General features: G+C 35.5%; 1 protein-coding gene across 4 annotated transcripts in view; it reads right to left on the reverse strand.

Annotated features, from left to right (window-relative positions):
- Positions 1 to 21,682, reverse strand: part of LOC145277627 (uncharacterized) — a 171,076-nt gene that overhangs the window by 58,045 nt on the left and 91,349 nt on the right. For all 4 annotated transcript variants that reach the window (XM_080129183.1, XM_080129182.1, XM_080129185.1 and 1 more), the window contains 4 exons: positions 11,841 to 11,913; positions 7,574 to 7,727; positions 5,557 to 5,700; positions 1,417 to 1,540 (listed from right to left, as the gene is read on the reverse strand). In XM_080129183.1, coding sequence (XP_079985309.1) covers positions 1,417 to 1,540; positions 5,557 to 5,700; positions 7,574 to 7,727; positions 11,841 to 11,913 — 495 coding nt within the window. The remainder of the gene's footprint in view (positions 1 to 1,416; positions 1,541 to 5,556; positions 5,701 to 7,573; positions 7,728 to 11,840; positions 11,914 to 21,682) is intronic.

A 21,682-nucleotide genomic window follows, 5' to 3' on the forward strand; every position in this document is an offset into this window, starting at 1 on the left:
TAGTCAACCTTTTTCTTTTTTAGAGATGAAATATAAATTAATTTGTTGGATGACTAGCTGAATTCTGGTCAGATTAGTTCCCCTGTTTAGAAATATGTTTTTTTCTTTGAGTTGGTACTTATTTTTGATTGAATATTTTGCCTGGTGAAGCTTCGGCCATACTATACATGTGTGCACATATGAAGCCAAAAATGTTTGTATAAATAAACAATTATGCTAAATCTATTTGCTATTGAGTATTATTACATAAACACAGTAAAATCCATAGGATGGTTTATCCAATCTCTATGAACAAAACTATACTTGAAATATTATGTATGCATTAATATACTAAAGTCCAGTTAATAAACGTTTGTTTCCCTAAAGCTTTTGTCTTATATATTTTTATAAAACCAAATGCATGTCAAAATACTGATTTTTGAATTTTTTTTTAATTTATTATTTTTTAATGTAAATCACTCCAGACATTCTACTTGACGTACGGAGCTAAAAAGAATGAAAGATGATTCTTGCAAAGACAGGAGATGCCTGTTGACTTTAGTCTTGAAAAAGATGAAGGCTATAGGCAGGAGGAAAACAGTCAGCAGAAGAGAGTTTCACAAGTCTGCAGTTATTGGAAAGAAGTTACTAGAATAGGAAGATGTATTAGCGAATTGATGAAAACCACTAGACCAACAAATCAAACGAGCTGGAACAAAGGAAGCAGTGAATAGAACAAACTATTCTGAAGAGCACACACCATAATAGTATTTATAGAAAAAACTGAGACTAGTAACATCACTTTTGTGAGAGAAAGGTTGCAGAGAAGAAAAGATGAGGTCAATCAAATAACAGATACGTTTCTGCAAAAACCCTCAAATGGGACAGATTCACCAGCCCAAAGATGACAACAGTATATGAAGTTATGCCTGAAAAGGATTAAAGAAATAGCTTTTAATTTTTGTATTGCTTGTCGAATAATATATTTGTCGTAAATTTTTAAAAATTTACTGAATTTAATTCTAAATTTTCACTTACATATATATATATATATATATATATATATATATATATATATATATATATATAAATTTTCACTTATATATATATACACACAAATGCATATATATGCATATATATATATATATACAAACACATATATATGCATATATATGCACATATATAGATATATATACATATATACACATATATACATGTGTATATATATACATATATATATATCAATACAAATACATATATATATACATACATATATATACATATATAAATACAAATACACACATATATATATATATATATATATATATATATATATATATATATATATATATATATATATATATATATATATACATATGTGCACGCATGTGTGTCTAAATGAAAAAAGATGAAAATATAAGAAAACCAATAGAGTACCTTAAGAACTGCCAGAGCTTGTAAATTTGATCCATAGAATTTGTGTTGGTGAAGTATTTTTCGATATCTGCCATTGAAGCTGCTTGTGAATAAAGATTCAGTCATTTGATCCAACCAAATTAATCTACAGAAAAGAGACCAGAATACAAAAATAAAACACAATTTATATTAAGAATGTCAGCACAGGAATGCAACATTGTAGCAATGGGATAGGAGTTTACCCTTGCAAGACTATTAGAGAGAGACCAGTGGTTGATGCACCAGCTCATATGTGACAACAATACTCCATGCATGGGTGAATGGCGGCTTTATATAGAGTAACATATGCGATAAAAGGTGGGGATTTAAGTAACAAATAGACGTAGGGGTATGAAAGGAAACTTACGATAAAAGCAAATATCGTTTATCTTTGTAACACGTCACAAAAAGGGAAGGGGGAATAAGGGAATTTACGAGAAAGCAAAACACAAGTATTTTATCGCACATATAACACGGGTAAAAAAAAAAACCCAAAAAAGACACGGGAAACGAACACGACAAAAAACGCGAGAAGGAACAAAACAAAAACACTAGTGACTATATTTTCGAAATTAAATTTTATTATGAAACACTAAACTATGGTGGGGAGGGGATGTCTTTAAATAAAATTTAAAAAAAAAACAGATTACAAGAGTGTGGAAGGGTGTTTTTATCTATTATGTGAAAACACCAACGAGAAATATATCAAAACAAAAAAAAAATGTATCTTCAGTCCAGACAAAATGAATTCGTTGATATAATATATGAGAGAGAGAAAACTCACGTTTTTTTTATGTTTCTTTTCTCCTTTGTTTTTCTTTTAACTTTCAAAGTGAACTTCAACCTTCATTTTATTCGCCTCGAGTGACAGTTCATAGCACGCAGTATTCCTATATCGTATCCATTCAATATTTCAGTTATTCTCGGAGAACCTGTCTCCTGTGTTCGTGAAATTAATATCCTATATTTTGCCGACGCCAGTTGTTCTCCCAAGCATTATTTCTTTCCTTTCGCTGTTAATATGGAGTTTCTCCCAGGCATTACTTCGTTCCTTTCACTGTTGATGGAGAGGGGGGTATCCACATCTTTGTTCATCTGTCGCTGGGTGAAGCAGTGGAAAATTTTCCATGTGCTCCCGCCTTGGCGCGCCGGCCAAGCAGTAACTGTCCTGTACCACAAGGTCTTTCTTCCTCTTTTTCCCCCTCTCTCTCTCTCTCTCTCTCTCTCTCTCTCTTCTTTTCTTAGTACATTTCTTAGTCCTTTCTTTCCTTTATTCTTCGTTGCCTAGCAACGCGCATGGGTTGATGGGTTTCTGAGCAAATGACCTGGTCATCGGCCACCTGCTAGCCTATGTAATGGACGCCTCTCCCACCTCTCTCCTTCTCTTCTATATTTATATTCTCTTTCTCTCTATCTTGTTAGGTTTAGCCTCTCTCTCTTTTTTTTCTATACTCTCTTTTTCCTCTCTCTCTTGGAAACTATGTTCATTTGCCTCGGTGATAAAATAAAATAACAAAAAAAATGATGCATTTCTCGTTGGCCCGAAATTAAATATTTCAATTTTTAATTAATTATGTAATCCAATTTATGGGTTACGTCACAATAGATATAGGATACTTGAAGTTGTGAGTATTTTCCTAGCATGGTAGATAGAGCACTTCTTCTTTTCAGCAGCCTTAGCAATGTCTTCTATATATTTGTTTCAATTCATGTTACCTGTGAATGTTAGACTGAGGATTTTGAATGATGATCTCTCTGCTAGAATTGTATTATCCGTGGCAAACAATGGCTGGAAAGGTACTTTGTAATTGTTGAAGGAAAGGAGCTTTGTCTTAGTAGCATTAAATGTTATCATCCATTTTATGTCATTTGCAAAGGTTTTAGATATTGCCTTGGATATGTGTACATTCATTTTTTTCTCCACACGTCACCTTTTGTTTCAATTTTCTTATCATTTTGTTTTTCATGGGGATGGAGCATACTACCGGTGTTGCATAGGGTACATTTAATACAAGATAGAACGATGATGAGAGACAGAGAAAAGAGAGAGACATTTATACATTTTACAGTTCGTGGATTCTTCTTATCTATTTTTAGAGATGAGGGTTATCAGTTCTTTTATCACAGGAGGGAGGGGACACATTTCTTAGAAGATGAGTTATACACAAAGTTCATTAAGATTACACATTACCTTTGTTTGTTGAAGAATGACACAACACGAAGACGCCAGTTACAAAAACATGATGATGTTCGTTTATTCCATTCGACTGGTCGCAATGATAACATCCAAGAATTCAAAGTCGACCATATGATTAAAACTTTCTCCCTCGCTTCCAAAAGGGGGACTGCCTTCTCTGACGATGTCAGCTCTCTCTCTCTAACTCGACTCTCGACCCTCTCCTGACCCGACTCTCTTGTCTGTCTCAAACTAGCAAACTATATTGAGAATTAATTTCTCCATGACGTCATACATGTGTCTGGCCACGTGCTCGGTCCCATGACCTAAACATGCGTTGGTTCGGCACATTTCCAAACCACTTCTGCAGACAATGAATATCTCTAATCTATTTTTTCGACTCAACTTATTTTTCGACATATTTAAGTTTGCTATTGTTCGGTCTTCTAACTGACCTTATTTTAATTCAGTTTTCATAAAAAGAATTGAGCAAGCAAAATTCTTTTCACACAAACATATCTACTATTTTATATTAATTTGAACAATGCGAATTCCTTCCTGAATCTATTTCCGATCCTATTTCCGAACCTTGCTTACAAGGTTCGAACCTTGGTCTATCTAATCTCATTTTCTTATTTAATGTTTTTCTTACTTACAAGAAAAGGGAAACCTTTCTTGTAACACCGGATGCCAGGCATTGACCCACAATTTTAGTCATTTCAACCGAAAGATCTTTTTAAGATTCTACCCAGCAGATAAAATCTATCTCTAGCGGTCTTTTCCATGCTTATCTCAAATACGTCCTCAGATTAAGTACTGCTGTTACATCTGGAGAGGTGCTGCTGGTAACACCTTTCTTGCCATGACAGAGTACAAAATCAAATTCAAAATCTAGTGGTGGATAATTCCTTCTGTTCTCTAAAGCCTCTTTCTCACAGAAAAGATGTTGCATTGCTAGTCTTTCTTTACTCTATTATTAAATCTCTTGTTCCTGCTTGTAAGTTAAGGTCTTCTTTTTTTAAGCATGTAATCAGACAAGATTATTGTTGTATTCTACAAGATCTTCCATGCTGCACCTATGGGTATTAGAAAGTAAACAAGGCAGTGTTGCATTGTATGATGCTCCTTTCCACATTCGCAGATGGTTGGGTTAGTTTTGTAGCACCATTTGGTCATAACAACCTTTGATCGCTCCATTCTTGTTCTCAGGAGTCAGGGTGCTTCTGAACTAGGAAGAAGGGCCACAGAAGGGAAGATTTCTATGTCAGCAGGAAGAGGGGCATTCTCTCGCCATCTGGTTCATAACTGTAGTCTAATCTCTTTCTTAGATGTTGTTAGACGTTCGACATGGCTGGGAAAGCTTCTTGACTTCAGTAATGGAACTGTTGGTTCAAGTCCATGAAGGAGATCATGTTCATCACTGACAGCTTTTGTGATCTCTATTTCGTTAGTGACTTCTTGCCTCATAACTGAAGGGGCAATGCCAATAAGGAGGTGCAGGTTGTTCAGGTTGATAGGCTTTAGGTAGTCAGTGATCAAGCTCCAGGTGGTGTTCAATGTTGAGTTTAGTTTTTTGGCATATGTTGATCTCTTCTGAACAGGACAAGCATACTCCACAGATAAGATGAAATAAAATAAGACGTTTCCTTTCTTTCTTCATCTGTTTAATAAGAAAAGAATTTATGTGAAACACGTTACCATGGGATTGTTTCTCTGTGATTTACAACACGGTCATCTTCAAATCAAATGTCAACAGATACTTGTCATAAGCGATCCTCATAAGTAATCAAATTTTATACATTCAATTAATCACCTTGATCCTCTCATAATATGCTTCATTATGTAACTGAAACCCCATTCTTGTATTAACCCTCATCCTCGAGTGTCTTTTAGCCTTAATAAATGGTGACTAATTAGTAAAGCTGTCATGTGTGAACTTATCTTACCTGTTTGTCTGAAAATCGATGGCCAAATCTACTGGTTTCAAAACATTTGGATATTTCACAATGAATCTTTGTCCTGTTTTTCCATCTAGATTGATCCGTTGAATAGAAGCCGAGCTGGGCCCAATGTCTGACCAAAACAAAAACCTAAATGAAGAGAAATCATTTGTGAATGTTTGTCATTTTGTTTGATTGTAAAACGTTTTCTTTTTTTTTTTTTTTGCCTTCAATGTTTAGAAAGTAGAAAGGACTCTGAACATTAAAAGTCAAGCAACTTATAGAAGAGCTGAAATTGTTAGAGGGAAACACACCTTTTAGAAGGGCTAGACGGGTAGAGGGAAAGGCAACTTTTAGAAGAGTTGGATGTGTAGGGGGAAGGTAATTTTTGAAGATATAAAATCATAAAGGGAAAGGCAACTTTTAGAAGGACAAGACGGGTAGAGAGAAAGATAATTTTTGAAGATATAAAATCATAAAGGGAAAGGCAACTTTTAGAAGGACTAGACGGGTAGAGGGAAAGATAATTTTTGAAGATATAAAATCATAAAGGGAAAGGCAACTTTTAGAAGGACTAGACGGGTAGAGGGGAAGATAATTTTTGAAGACATAAAATCATAAAGGGAAAGGCAACTTTTAGAAGGACAAGACGGGTAGAGGGAAAGATAATTTTTGAAGATATAAAATCATAAAGGGAAAGGCAACTTTTAGAAGGACTAGACGGGTAGAGAGAAAGATAATTTTTGAAGATATAAAATCATAAAGAGAAAGGCAACTTTTAGAAGGACTAGACGGGTAGAGGGAAAGATAATTTTTGAAGATATAAAATCATAAAGGGAAAGGCACCTTTTAGAAGGACTAGACGGGTAGAGGGAAAGATAATTTTTGAAGGCATAAAATCATAAAGGGAAAGGCAACTTTTAGAAGGACTAGACGGGTAGAGGGAAAGATAATTTTTGAAGATATAAAATCATAGAGGGAGAGGCAATTTTTAGATGAGCTAGAAACGTAGAGGACAAGGCAACTTTTAGAAGGTCCAAACATGCAGAGCAAAGGTAACTTTTAGACGAACTGGAATCGTAGAAAAAAGACAACTTTTATTAGAACTGTAATTGTATAGAGAAAATCAATTTTTAATAGGACTAGACGCATAGGCAACTTTTAGAAGAACTGGAATCATAAAAGGAAAGACAATTATTAGATGCAATGGAATTTTAGAGACAAAGGCAACGTTAGAAGGACTAAAGGTGTAGAGAGAAGGAGAACTTTTAGAAGAACTTTTTGCTTACAACACTTTTCACAAAGCGTGCACATAGTGAACTCGTTGATTTGATCCTGGATAGAATTTAAAATATCCTACTCTTTAGACATATGAAAATAATTTTCTACAAGTTCATTGCCTCGTTATTATAATTATGTCTCATTGGATCATCAATTCTTAGCAGATTCCAAAAGGCAAGTAATGCTAAGCCAATTCAGGACCCTTTGAATGTCTAAATGCCATGTATTTAAAATGGAAGTCGCTTTAATAAAAAAACAACTTTCTTTTAGTATTCTTGAGAAATTTATGAATCTATTTTCTCTTTATTTAGTTCCATGTTTTATTGAATATCTCTATATAAAGTTGTATGTATATCTGTAAAGTGCACTTTGACCTCTTAAAATTGCTTAAGTGCCCACATCAGTATTCCTCAGTAAGAGTGCTTCAGGCATTTTGCAATAAAGTAACTTCTTCCTGAAGAGGGAAGGCAAGGCCCGAAAAGGCGAAACTCTTAGAACTAGTCAGAACTACTTCCTCAGCCCGACAGATAAAAGGCTACTTAGTTGGCCTAGTCTCTGTTGAAATGATTTTCAAAAACGTCTGGTATATACTAGTCAGCAAGTAGATTGGCCGCTTAACTTTCTAAGTAAATTATAGTCAATGTATTATATACTTATCGGAAGAATCCATTTTGTATGTAAATATAACAACAATGTAAAATTTTATATTAAGGACAAGAAAACGCTTTGGAATTGACATTACCTTTTGGTTGGATGAACTGCAATTGCTTTCAGGGTGCTATCAGGCAGGTACAAAAGATTTACAATATCATTACCATTGTAACGAGACACCATAATGGATTTCAACCCTGAATCAGTCCAATAAAGATTCCGAGAGATCCAATCATATGCCAGTCCTAAGCAGAAATGTAGATCGAAAATTCGGTTAAGGCAGTCATTCTGAAGACGTGAACAAAATTCAGCTGAAATTTTAATATCTTTGTTTGTGTGTTCATATCAAGGGCAGATAACTTTTTGTCTTTGATATTTATACAACTAAACAAAGATTTTAGTAAGTCTGTAAAGAATCTAAATTAATAACAGCACACACACACACACACACACACACACACACTATGGAAATATATGTTTGTGTATATATACTAGCAGGCCGTAAAATACACTTAAATATGGCATTTTAATTCATGCAGATGTTATATTTATTATTATAAAGCCAATTCTTTATTGATTATTATATTATACCCACTGCCCGGCATTGCCAGTACACTTAAATATGATATTTTTATTCATGCAGATTTCGTATTTATTATTAATTCCCAATCGATTATTATATTGTACTCAGTATCTAGTAGTGATTTCAAAAGTTTAAAAATATGCAACTATAGTGCCATCAGTTACACACAAAATCAAAACATTTAGCTTTCTAGCAGTATTCACTAACGATACAAACTTTAAAAATAAACGCACTTAAAACTATAAATGTATAATTTCACATGCATAGTTCCAATTTTTTTTTCAATTTTAACCCCTTAGCAGCTATTTTTCCGGCTAAAAACAAAATCGAATTGTTTCCACAGATCCGAATATCTCGCATATATCAAGTTTAAACTCTGTAGATCAAAAATTAACAAAGTAGTTTGGTTGAAACCATTCTGCACACACACACACACACACACACACACACACACACACACACACACACACACACACACACACGTTCACTTTTATATATACAGATTTTAAGAAAATATACCAGAACTGTTTGATGAATATTAACATTAAAAAACAAATACAAAATGGCTGGTTGTCTATGAATGGAACTTTTGATTCTTTTAGGGAACTGTTTTCTGTGGAAATGCATAAAATTATTCGGTGCTTCTACACTATCAGAACGAAATTTTAGAAATCGTAAAACTGAATTTCACATGAAAACAATGGTATCTACATATACCTCATATTTTTATGATTATATCCCAAAATTACGGAAATAGAATTTGAAGAAAACGATCGCTTATGTAAGACACAGAAGATCACAAAAGAAGCTAATTTTCCGTTTCGATTTATTTTATAAAAACAAGATGGCCGCAATTTTTCACCTCCTAACATGATTAATGTTCTTTTTTTAAATAATTCAATAATATTCAGGTAATTTCAACTACATAATTTGGAAGCTAACATTATAATTTATTAGAATTGACAAAAAATCAGTAGAAACCATTGGTTTTTATCTGAAAACTCCATTTATAAACTACAACATTTTGTTCTGATAGTGTGGAAGCGCCAATTATTCTTGCCTGTTCGTTTTTGCATGAAACAATCGTCAAGAATTACATTCGATTTTTTTTTTTTTTGATTCAGCAAGTAAAAATATGAATAAAGACTTTGTCATTGGAATTTAAAAAGTGATGAGACGATTCCAAATTTTTTCCTGATTCCCACACGATTACATATTCTGTTTTAAATTCCCGATTCTGATACAATTACTGAATCTGATTCTAAAATTGCCTTTAAAAATAGAATTTAATTGGAGGGGAGTAGCTGAGAGTTCTCAATTGCTTTTAAATCTGGATATAATTTTCTTTTTAATTCGACAATGTTTTCCATCTATGTAGCATATCAAAGATTTGTGAAATTTTCATCTTCATTTTTCACTTGTACCAATTAAATTTTACCATTTTTTTTAATAAGTAAAAGAACTGTCTTAAAAAGTCGGAAATTAGGTTAAAATTATTCCCATTCTGATACCTATTTCGATACCTCAAAATGTCCCAATTTTTTCCGATTTTCAAAATGTCCCAATTTTTCCGATTTTCAAAATCTCCTACTTTTTCTGATTTTAGAATCAGATTGCAATTAATTATCAAATACTAATATATTTATAATGGACGATTAAAAATATTTTTATTTTATGTAGCAAGCAAAGTCAAATTACTTTGATCTATATAGCTCCATTAAAATACATATGGGAATTTTGCTTTGTGTGTATTTTAACTGGCGTTTTCAAGCAAAGTTCCCCCAACGGTTGCTGACGCCCCTATTCTGAATTCTAGAACAGCACATCACAGTGAATGCAAAAAAAAAAAAAGAAAAGAAAATTAAATGAAAAAAAATATTTATTCGAATATGTATATTACTGAGCCTTCTATAAGCAAAGATTTTTTTTCTCTTTCCTCTCCTCATTCCGTCACATTATTACTTTTACTACGTAATTGATTTCCCTAATGTCATTGCTCAATTCCTCTAGGGAAAATAACTGTTTATGCCCCACTATTGTGTTCTTTCTTGGCATATTCTTTGGAGTAAACTGACTTATTATTCTTTCTTTTGTTGAAGGAGTATAAGGCAGGAAACTGAGTGCTGAAGTGATGTTATGTATGAATAAAAATAAATAAACGGACGAAAGTTTTGTCGCTTTTTTTTTATCTTCGTATATCCATTTATTTTCCAAAAACAATCAAAAGTACAAATCAGTAAATATGAGCTTACTGTTTGAAATAATTAGGATAGTCGAAGTTTTTAATATTTCGAGAAACTCACCTCTTTTTCAAAAAGAAAAGGACCAAAGAATGTCGTTAAAAAAATGTGAAAATGTCGTAAAAACGGAACTGGAAGTAGGATTAGTTGAGCTATCAAACAGAAATAAATAGATTTGTATTACAATTACTAAAATGTTTTTCAAACTATATGAATAAATGTGAGCGTTTTTTGTTTGTTTGTTTTTTTTGTTTTTTTTTCGATTTACAACAATGATATGTTTATTATTTAAACAATTTTCTCTTAAGTATTTGTTATGGCTTGCAATAAGCCACAAAGAAAACAGAACCACGGAATAGAGCTTAAACAATGTATTACTGGAATAACAACGTAAAATGGTTAAAACTGAAAAGAGGAGTAAACGTCACCGAGCAGCCGGGGGTTGCTCTGGTGTTTAATCCACACCTGGGATCAAAAGGTCAATGGATAGAACAGTCCATTTGGAAGGTGATTCCCCCACCACAGTATTTTACAGTAGAAAACTTTGTGAACCGATAGTGAGCAGGTGAAGCCATTTAGTTACTTATAAATTTAATACTTAAAGATATCAGGCTGTCTGAAAATACCGGTTTCCTGACACAATATGCCTCAAACATTGATATTATTGTTTGTTTTTTCCTTTCACTTTGTAAAACTCAATCATGTTCTGTAAAGTTAACGGTTCCAGGTGAGAATTGTCTGAAGATAGCAGTTTCAATTCTACCCAAAGCCGGCCAGAGGCTTACTTGGCCAAAATATGGTGCAACGACAATAACGATGGAAGGCAGTAATTGCAGTGGATGCAGTCAGGAGATTCAGAGTTCCTATCCCGTCGCGGTTACCACCTGACGAAAGCCAGAGGAATAGCTGGCTGAAACGCCGTGAAACAACAACTAAGAAAGATGAGGATAATAGTTTGCAATAAATAAATTAATAAATAATATTCATCTCAATAATGAATTCCAATTAAATAATATAAAAATAAAGAAGTTATATATATATATTTTTTTTTTTTTTGCTTAGGGGAATATGAAAAAAAAGGCAAGCATAAAAAGGAAAAAAAATGTTCACTTAAGTTAACAGAAAAAAATTTGTTTATTTTGTTAAAATTGTAAATGATTTTATAGTGACGTGTGTTTTTTTTTTCATAGTAAATGGTTAGCAAAAGAAAAAGGAAAATCACAACGAAAAGTACATATATTTACAATTTGTTTGATTCCCGTAAATCTCGGCTCCTCAGTCTGAAACTTGTTTGTTTTTACAAAGACAAAAAAAAAAAAATGTTAGTCTGTTTAAATTAAAATTGGTTGCTTCTTGTTGTTCGTGACATAAGAATTCCAGGTTGCTCCAATAACGTGCCTAAATATCACATGAACAGAGAATCAGCACTGGCAGTTGTGTGTCTTGTCGTACATTTATAGTACCTTAATGTGTCGTACATAATTATCAAAAATAAAAAATAAATATTAAGTATAAAAGTGACAGTTTTATCTTACCTTGAACGGATTTAACGGCCAGTATAATAGCTTTTGTTTCGGATTTTTTGTAAATGGCTGCTTGATAAATCACCTGTGAGCGAATTCAAAAACAGTTAAGGAGTATTAAAATCAAGAACGGATATCAAGATGCGTCCATTCAATCTATGAGTTTAACAATGAACACTATATTTGAAACTGTGAAGTTGGATATTCTATTTTTTTTTTTTTTTTTATATTTTTGTGTAACCCTCTGAAGCACACGTCCACCATTTTGTTCTCTTAAGTACATGCGTGGCAGTTAGAATAAAAAGGAAAAAAGAGTAATAATTAAGGAAGGAACAGTTGGGTTTACATACATACACATTTATTCTCACTTCGTCTGTCAAAAACAAGTATATGAGAGACATACAAAACGTGATACATAAAGAGGTAAAAATACATAATTACTCAGTGAAAGAATGCATTAATGTCCCAACATAATAAAGAACATGTATTGCCAGGACCAGAAACTATTGTATTGTCAATGCTAGAAAATATTGTATAGCCAGTACCAGAGAGTAGCAAGATGTTTGTGCACTTGTGGCGGTTGAAATAAAAAAAGGTAGAAGGGCAATATTTAAGAACTAGTTGGATTCATATATATATATATATATTCATTCCGATGTAGACAATTTGTCACAGACAAACCTAAGAACAATATGATATGATATATAAAGGCATGAAACACACAGACGTAATTACTAAAAACAGACTACATTAATGTCCTAACACAATTGATAAAACCATGTAATGCCAGGATTAAAGAGTAGAGAGAGAAATGCTTATGCAATGGATATGTACATATATATATATATATATATATATATATATATATATATATATATGCAATGGATATGTACATATTACTTACATCTGAATCAAGCTATTTTGAGATTTTTTTCAGGCTGACTAGAAAGGACTTGACGAAATCTTCTCTTCTCTTCTCTTCTATCTATCTATCTATCTTCTTCTTCTTCTATCTATTCTATCTTCTATATAAATAAAATGAACTCATTTTTTCCCCGTCTGATTTTGACATTAATAGGATTAAAAATCAAGATATTTCATGCAAATATAATATGCACAAACGGCAGAACAATATCTGAGGTGTGTTATAGGCTTATTATTTCTCAAATTCCTCGATAATCTTAGATTTCTATACTTTTTCTGCTGAGAAGTCACGGCCAAAATCGGTTAAGATCAATGGAAGTGGTAAAATATTTTCTCTCTAATAAATTCCTCCTCCCCCTGCCACCACTTAACACCGTTTGGGGATCGTTCACAAGGAACAGTTGAGAAGAGAACACCGGTTTGGCTTCGTAGTTCTTTCATGTCAAGTTATTTAAAATCACTAAACTAAGCTGCAGTGCTCTGTGGCGTAGTGGTTAGCGTGCTGGACAATTCACATTATATTTTCACGTTCGCGCCGACCTACCGTAGTCGTTTTTTTTTTTTTTTTCCTAAACAACTGGAATGGACTTTTCTTGGTGGCCGAACTGTTAACGTTGCAGATGTTTTTTTTGTTTTTTTTTCACACTTTATTTTCCTACTTTTACTCATGACTCCGGGTTTGATCCTTCCTACTTACCTACCATAACATTTTTTAAAACTCCCCCCCCCGTCCCGGAAGCAAACACTCGGGCAACGCCGGGTACCCCCGCTAGTATGGTATAAAGCTTTGTAAAAGGCATGCCAAGATTACAGCTAATCAAAACCACATAAAATCATTTGGGTGTCCAAGCCCAAAAATGGCAACATCCAGTTCTCTCCATGGTGACGAAGTTAGACTTTTGATTTCCAGAAACTGGTGAGTGCATTCCTTCATTGGCTAGTATGATTAAGAGGAGATAATTTGGAAATGGTCTCTATGATTGTTGAACGTTATAGATTGATGGATGAACAAATCCTTTTATAAAAATGCATGGATGTTCATAAAATGTTATTTTAAATTTACACATAACAGACCAACGAAACTACTATTTCAAACTTAAGCATTACAAACTAACAACATTTTTTCACACTCAAGTATGACAGACCAAGGAACATGTTATTTCAAACTTACAAACCCAAACTATTCTTATTTCTTACAAAACTATATTTAAATTACAAATGAATACCATCCTTTTCTTCTTTTTATTTTATTTTCTTTTCTTCTTTTTCTTTTCTTTGCTTTTTATGTAATTCTATTCCTTATTCCATTTTGTAGTTTTTTTTTTTGTAGCTCCTTATATCAAGTGGCTTCATGCTTTGTCTGGGGTGATTTCCATAAAAAAGTTAATAGGGCGATAAAGAATCTCATTCTACCATTTAAAACAACTTTATTGAATCATTTTCGTTAACATGCAGATGAAAGAGGAATGAAGGAGAATGGTGTTAGCAAAGAAATCCATCCAAGAGTATGGATGAAAACAAAAGGTTAGAAAGTCCATGTCTTGTTAAATAAATGTCCCATGAAAGAGTGTCCAATATGAATAAAAGATAAATATCTTGTTTGAAGTGTTCATCTATGAGAATATAATTACATACACAGATGTGGAAGTCGGGCGGGATTAATATGCAAGTAATTATATAGGTATGCATGAGTGTGCTATATTAAGTCTAGGGTTATAATCAGGATTCGGTTCTGGGGTTCGGGAAGGAGTGAGTCACTCTCTCGACAATAGCATATTTAGACATCCAGGTTGTAGTCAGGTGAGAAGCAGGCAGACGGAACAGAGTTCCACAGGCGTGCAGTTCTAAGAAAGAAGCTTTCTTCATGGAATCTACGTTTTGATTTAGGCACAGATAAAGAGTGGGGAAAGTTTTTGACAGTGGATTCAGTTAGATGGGTGTTTTTCGTAAAAGATTGGCGAGTGGGGACCAGAGATTGGAGTTCAGACGAGCACCTGCCATGGAAATAACGATAAAGCAAAGATAGGCTCGCAACGTCTCTTCTGTGGAAGAGAAGTTCCAGCGAAGAGAAAAGGGCATCCCTCACTAAGCCACAAAGTCTATTTTGTACTCTGTCAAGGCAGGATAGGCTGTTTTTAGCAGCTCCTTCCCAGATATGGCAGCAGTATTCCATCCTTGGACGTACTTGGCTTTTATATAGATAGAGAATTGCATCAGTAGTGAGATATCTTCTGGAGCGGTAGAAGGATCTCACCATCTTTCCAGTGACCTTGGCAACAGACTTGATGTACGTGTTCCATTTCAGATCAGGAGTAAAGGTCAAGCCAAGAAGCTTGTCAAAACATGGGGCTTCTCCTAGACGAGAGCCATCCATTTCAATTGATGCCAGATAGGAATCAGAGCGTTGATGATGTAAAGATAGGAGTTTGGTTTTAGATGCATTTTAGATGCAGCCACGACTTCCCCCACTGAACCACGCGCTCGAGATCAGAGGAGAGAGAATCAGAGAGAACTTTGTCATTTACAGCCTTTGATGTGTTGCCGTAGATGGTCGTGTCATCAGCATATATGTCAACGAATGATTTAAGTATGTGTTTAGGGAGATCATTGATATAGATCAGGAAGAGAGTTGGGCCCAGGATTGACCCTTGAGGGACTCCAGCATTAATACTGCAGGCCTCTGATTTTTGTCCATCGACCCCTACTCTTATGAGCCTATCAGAGAGAAATGATTTAATGAAAGAGAAAACATTTCCAGTTATACAGTAGCTGGAAATCTTGTGAAGTAGGGCTTTATGCCATACCTTGTCGAAGGCCTTTGATATGTCAAGAGCAATTGTCCTAGAATAGAAGCCTTTGTTAAGAAATTCACTAATCCTATTAGATATAACAATTAGCACATCTGCGGTAGATCTTGCAGAACGGAAACCATATTGCGTGTCACTAAGAAGGTTATTTCTGCTGAGGTGGTTGACTATTTCTCTATTTTATATGGATTCCAGCAACTTACTCATGACACACAGGAGACTTATTGGTCTGTACTGAGAGGGAGATGACTTATCGCCTGAGTTCTTAAATACAGGGCATACTGATGAGGTTTTTCAGGGTGTTGGAAAGCACTTCTCCTTAAGGCAATGCTTAAAGAGTTTCGTAAGTATGGAAGCAAGTTCTGGTTGAAGCTTTTTTAACATTATAATTGGGATGCCGTCAGGGCCAGTTGCTTTACTGGAATCAAGATTCTTGATTAGCTTGGCGGCCTCATGCACAGATATTTGTATGTTACCTAGCGTGTTCTGTGTTATAGGAGGAAATATGGGGAGTTGATGGCCTTCGTCGCATAGGGTAGAATTAGCTGCAAAGTTCTTGGCAAATAGTTTGGCCTTGTCTGACGCTGACGAGATGACCTCTGGTCCGTTGATAATGGTTGGGATAGAACGCACACTTCTGTTTAGGATCCTATTTGCTATTTGCCAAAACTGGTGGGAACCAAGCCGCTGATCAGCTACTTTGGATTTAACAGACTGGGCATATAGCTCTCTTGCATTTTTTATTACTCTTTTACAGTGGTTGCTTGCGTTCCTGAAAGCAGCTTTAGTCTCAGTGCATCTATTACATTGGTAGCTATGGAAAACGGGATTTCTGTGCGCGATGGCAGCAACACATTCTGGGGAGAACCATGATTGGCTATTAGGTTTTTATTGGAATTTTTTAAATGGTATGAAGCGGTCTATGCCTACAATTAACCATTCGGTCAGGTCTGATACTATAGAGGACACATCTTTTCTAAACATGCAATGCAGAGGTAGATCAGATATGAATGTACAGAAGCTATCCCAGTCAGCCATGGAGTATCGGTATACAGAACGGTGGTAGGGTACGTCTGGGGACTTATTAGATTTCATTTTTATCTTAACTGATACGACAGAGTGGTCGGAGGATCCTAGAGGAGAAGGAATGGAACATGAACATAGCTCAGTGGAAGTTGAGAGAAAAAGGTCTAGGAGGCTTGCATATTGACCTGTAGTATCGGGCACACAGGTGGGCTCATGAACAATCTGAGTAAGGTCATAAGCAATGGCAAAATCATGACAGAACCTCCCTTCATCGTCTGTCTTATTTGAGTGGGTCAGCCATTCCACGTTATGGACGTTGAAGTCACCACAGATGTGGATGTTAGCCGAGGGATGTGCAGAAAGGATGTGGTCTATTTTCTCGGATATACTCTTAAAGATAGTAACTCCATTGTTATGGGTCCGATAGAGGACAAATATAAATGCAGTGGTGTAAGCAGGTGCAACCCAGAAGCACATATAGGGTAAATTAGGATCTTCTCTGGAGATATCCCTGCCACACGGGAAGCCATCTTTAATGTAGGCACATATTCCATGCCCATGGCGATCTTGGGGGTCAGATTTAGATGTTAAGTTAGAGTATCCATTAATTATGAACTCATCTAGGGAAGTGTTCGGCCCTATTCCAGTTTCATTTAGAAAGAATATGTCCGGTTTCGTATCCTGTAATTGGGTTTCAACCTCTGGAAGGTTGAAACGTATACCCCTGATGTTGGAGGAGACATGGTAGTAGGGGTCTACATTGGAAGATGGGGTTCTAGGTTTATTCAAGTTTTTTTTTCTGGAGATGTTGAGGTTTTGGGATTTGTGGAACAGGTCGGAATACTTGGTTAGAGCAGGATAGAGAGGGAAAGTAAGAGAGAAAAGGACAGGAAATGTTTTTTTTTTATGTAGCACATGATAAGGTAAAGCCATCACAATTACCCACTAGTATGGCATCGAGAGGCCCCACCAGAGACTACTGCATGGTCCAGAACCAATTCACCAAATGGCAATACAGCAATCCCAGTACTTTGTGCCTGCTGATAGGACAGCATCCTTAGTGGTTAATCCAAGGTTCGGGTCCCTAACTATCAGATGGATAATGTCACCCAGATGAAACATTTACCTCCAGTACCCTTACTAGTGACATGGCCACAAAGATAGACATAGAGACAGAAAATTTTCCGACATCTCAGACTACTGTTCACCAAGTACGACCGACCTGGAAAGCAGCTTTTTCTTCACCCTTTGTCAGAAAAATCACTCATTTGAATGAGGACTGAGGAAAAAAAAGCAGAAGCGAGAGTTACTGGAGCTGCCGATAACACACCCACTGTATTATCTACTCTCCATTAAAAAAAAAAAAAGGGAGAGGAATAGGTAAAAGGGACTTATTAATATCTACTTATCAATTCAGGATGCCTTTTGAAGATAATCTCCCCTCCCATATTAATGTGGGGATGTTTTTGGCGTTATCTATCTCGAGTTTGAATTATTCGAGCTTCACCTTATAATTAAAATCCAATAATGAACTTTTATCAATTTGTGAAGTCGGTTTAATATTAATTTACATTTGAGTTTAGATAATTATTCAAGGTTTTAATTTGGGAGGTTTTCGTTTTTATAGGTGACTTTTTTTTTCCTTTTCGTTTTACATGTAATAAGACAATATTGGTATATTTGACAAAAAAGATTTCAGAACAAAAAAGAAAAAAAAGCAAGACAAGATAGGTAAAATTTAGTTACGAGATTTTAAGTCCAAGCTGTAATAAGAAAACAGTTAGCAGTAATTAGCACAAAATAGATTTCAAAAGTTAGATAGAAACATTTTTTAACCTTAGCTTAGGAGTATGGAAAAAGCGACCTACCCCTCTTCAGGTCATATCTGAAGTGGGAAGTTAACAGACTTTAATTCTAGCTACATAAAGATATGGTGGACGTTGTGTGTGTATGTTGGGGAGGGGTAATGCTTTTGTTTATTTTTTTTTTATTTCTTTGCCTATTTTTATTTTTATTTTTTGTAGTTTTTGCTTTATCTATCAGGTTTGAATCTTCGAGCTCCACCTTATAATTAAAATCCAATAATGAACTTTTATCAATTTGTGAAGTCGGCTTTGGGTTCATAGAGCCAGACGGCTCGACGGTGTGTGTGTGTTGGGGGGGGGGGATTTGGTCCGAGCAACATAGAGTTGTTGCCAGCACTTATCGTGTGAGTAAAAAAGAGGGGTATATAGTTTTCTCTCACTTCAAGAACTGTAATACCAGCATTGGAAAGCGGGATTGAAAAAGTCTGTGCTCAAGAGAAGGAGCCCTCTGACTCTGCAAAAGATGCCTGTACAGCCACATCGTCATTCCCGGCAGGGCGCCTCAGGCAATTAGCAATAAATTAACCCCTTTCTTAAAGAGAAAAGGCAAAGCCTGGGAGGGTGGATCTTCTAGAACTGCACAAAACCAACATTACACCGCAATCAACAGAGACCAGGTCATTATAAGAATGCTTTAATCTTTGTTGATTTGAGGGGGGGGGGGATCGAGGATAAAATCCCTAGCTAAGTTTCATGAGTAAGTAAGAGGAAGTAAACATCATGTGCTCAGCTTGCATGAGAGATGACCTCTGATTGGGCAAGCGAGAAAGGAAGTCAAATGCTTCCACCAATCAACGCCAAGCTTAGAAATTAAGTAAAGATTGAAAATCATAATGGCAGCTGTCACTGCTGCTTATAACACCACTACTACACAGTGACATGCAGAGGTCTTGATTGTATACCTCAAAGACTCAACTGTAAGTCCTAGTACTGAGAAATATTATGAGAAAGGGAGATAGTTGAATATGGTTGAATGGCTCCCCCACCCTCAATTTACATGTCCGGGGCTGCAACCCCATCTGCATGGTAGTGCATGCACATAAGAGACTGTTTCTTATTAAGAGTTACCATTTCGTATATGCTCTAACTAAAAAAGGTTTTTACCTTATATTATAATAAAAAATAAAAAAAAGAAACAAGTTTTATTAAAACTAAAAACAGGCTAAAACAAAAAAAAAAGAAACAAACAAAACAGAAAAAAAAAAGAAAAAAAAGGAAGAAAAGAAACAAAAAAGAAACAAACAAAACAGGCTAAAAAAAAAAAAAGAAACAAGAATAGAAACAAATTTTATTAAAACTAAAAACAGGCTAAAACATCTGCAGGATCCTGTTGATTTTTATTATGACGTTTGCTAAGAAATCAACAGTTCACAAATGATGCATCGACTGACACTTCTCTTGTGCGAACGACTATAATCAATCTTTTGACTTTGGGCAAATTAAATGGATCCTCTATCGACTTATTTTTTTCATTTTGCTTAACTTTAATAACAGTCAACAAAATAACGAGATACAGTATAACAACTCACTTTTTTAATTAAAACCCAACACGTTCTCCCTTTCAACGATATTAACTTCCCTGCAGGAATATGCATTGGCGTAATTTCTGTTTAATGTGCACCTGCTTGAGAATTCTCCATGTCTCTAGATTTTGTCCATTTGCTTTATAGGAGTTTATAACTTTGAGTCGGCTTACTATATTCACATAGCCGTGTTAGTTTGGGGGGGGGGGTAACATAGCGCAAACGGCTATATACAAACATCGAATTGTGAGTGAAATGATGTCACAGTAAGGAAAAAAGAACACCATAAAGAGAGAGAGAGAGAGCGAGAGCACATTAGAGAGGACGATCACGTTAGAGACGTGGGTGATGTCACAGCCGTAGCAACAAGTCACACGTGGTGGGAAAATGAGGAAATAAATGTTGCGGTTGCACAAAAAAGTGAGTTCGAGTTATTCTGTCTTGGTCTCTTTAGCAGCGTAGACTGCTACAACATGTAGATCCCATGTGTAAACGTGAGTAACATTACATTTGGAATGATTTCCACTGGTTTAAAATACTTTGAGTTCACGTCGAGACGTTAAAAAAAACATTAGGCAACTGTTATCCAACAATATAACACAAGGACCAAATCACCAATAAAGAAGTCTGCAGAGAGGATACTCGACAATTGCGTCACTATGAAAACCTACTGAACATGGTGAAAAAAAAGAAACTCACATGGTATGGACATATAACCCGCTCAGAAGGACTCACAAAGACCTTCCTACAAATAACAGTCTAGGGGAAAAGAAGGAGAAGATAGAAGAATAAGAGGGCCAAAAACATCTTTAATTGGACAGGAAAATGCTTTGATGTTACACAGACACTCACCCATTACAGCATCAAGTGAAGCCAGCTGGTCCACCATCTATCCACTATACAGAGCCCTTACGACCCAGCTGGTCCACCGTCCACCCACCATATGGAGTCCCTACGACCCAGCTGGTCCACCATCTATCCACCATACAGAACCCTTACGACCCAGCTGGTCCACCGTCCACCCACCATATGGAGTCCCTACAACCCAGCTGATCCACCATCTATCCACCATACAGAGCCCTTACGACCCAGCTGGTCCACCGTCCACCCACCATATGGAGCCCCTACGATTCAGCTGGTCCACCGTCTATCCACCATACAGAGCTCTTACGACCCAGCTGATCCACCGTCCACCCACCATATGGAGTCCCTACGATCCAGCTGGTCCACCATCCATCCACCATACAGAGCCCTTACGACCCAGCTGGTCCACCATCCATCCACCATACAGAGCCCTTACAACCCAGCTGGTCCTCCGTCCACCCATCATACGGAGCCCCTAGGACTCTGGTGGGTTACGGGTCCAGTATACAGTGACAGTAACCTCCACTTTATCTCCAAAATAAAACATTCTGTTTGACCTAACATTTCTGACTCGCTTTTATGAATGTATTTTCAGATTTGGAACAAAGGTGAGGGGTGATTGTTTTTTCCTTATAAAATTCATATCCAATAGATATCGCAATCTGGATTTTTTTTTTTTAATATTGAATAAGAAATAATTTAATGTGATGAAGAAATCCTGGAGAAATATGAACCTGAAAAAGGAGAGGGATTTGCCAAATTGACAAAACAAACTGAATTACCTGCTAAAAATTGAGTAATACTCTTTTTTATTTTTTGGTAGCTAATGCAGAGTATTCCACATA

Source organism: Euprymna scolopes, chromosome 6 (genome assembly GCF_053919585.1).
Source record: "Euprymna scolopes isolate OS-2025 chromosome 6, ASM5391958v1, whole genome shotgun sequence".
In the NCBI taxonomy this organism is placed as follows: domain Eukaryota; kingdom Metazoa; phylum Mollusca; class Cephalopoda; order Sepiida; family Sepiolidae; genus Euprymna; species Euprymna scolopes.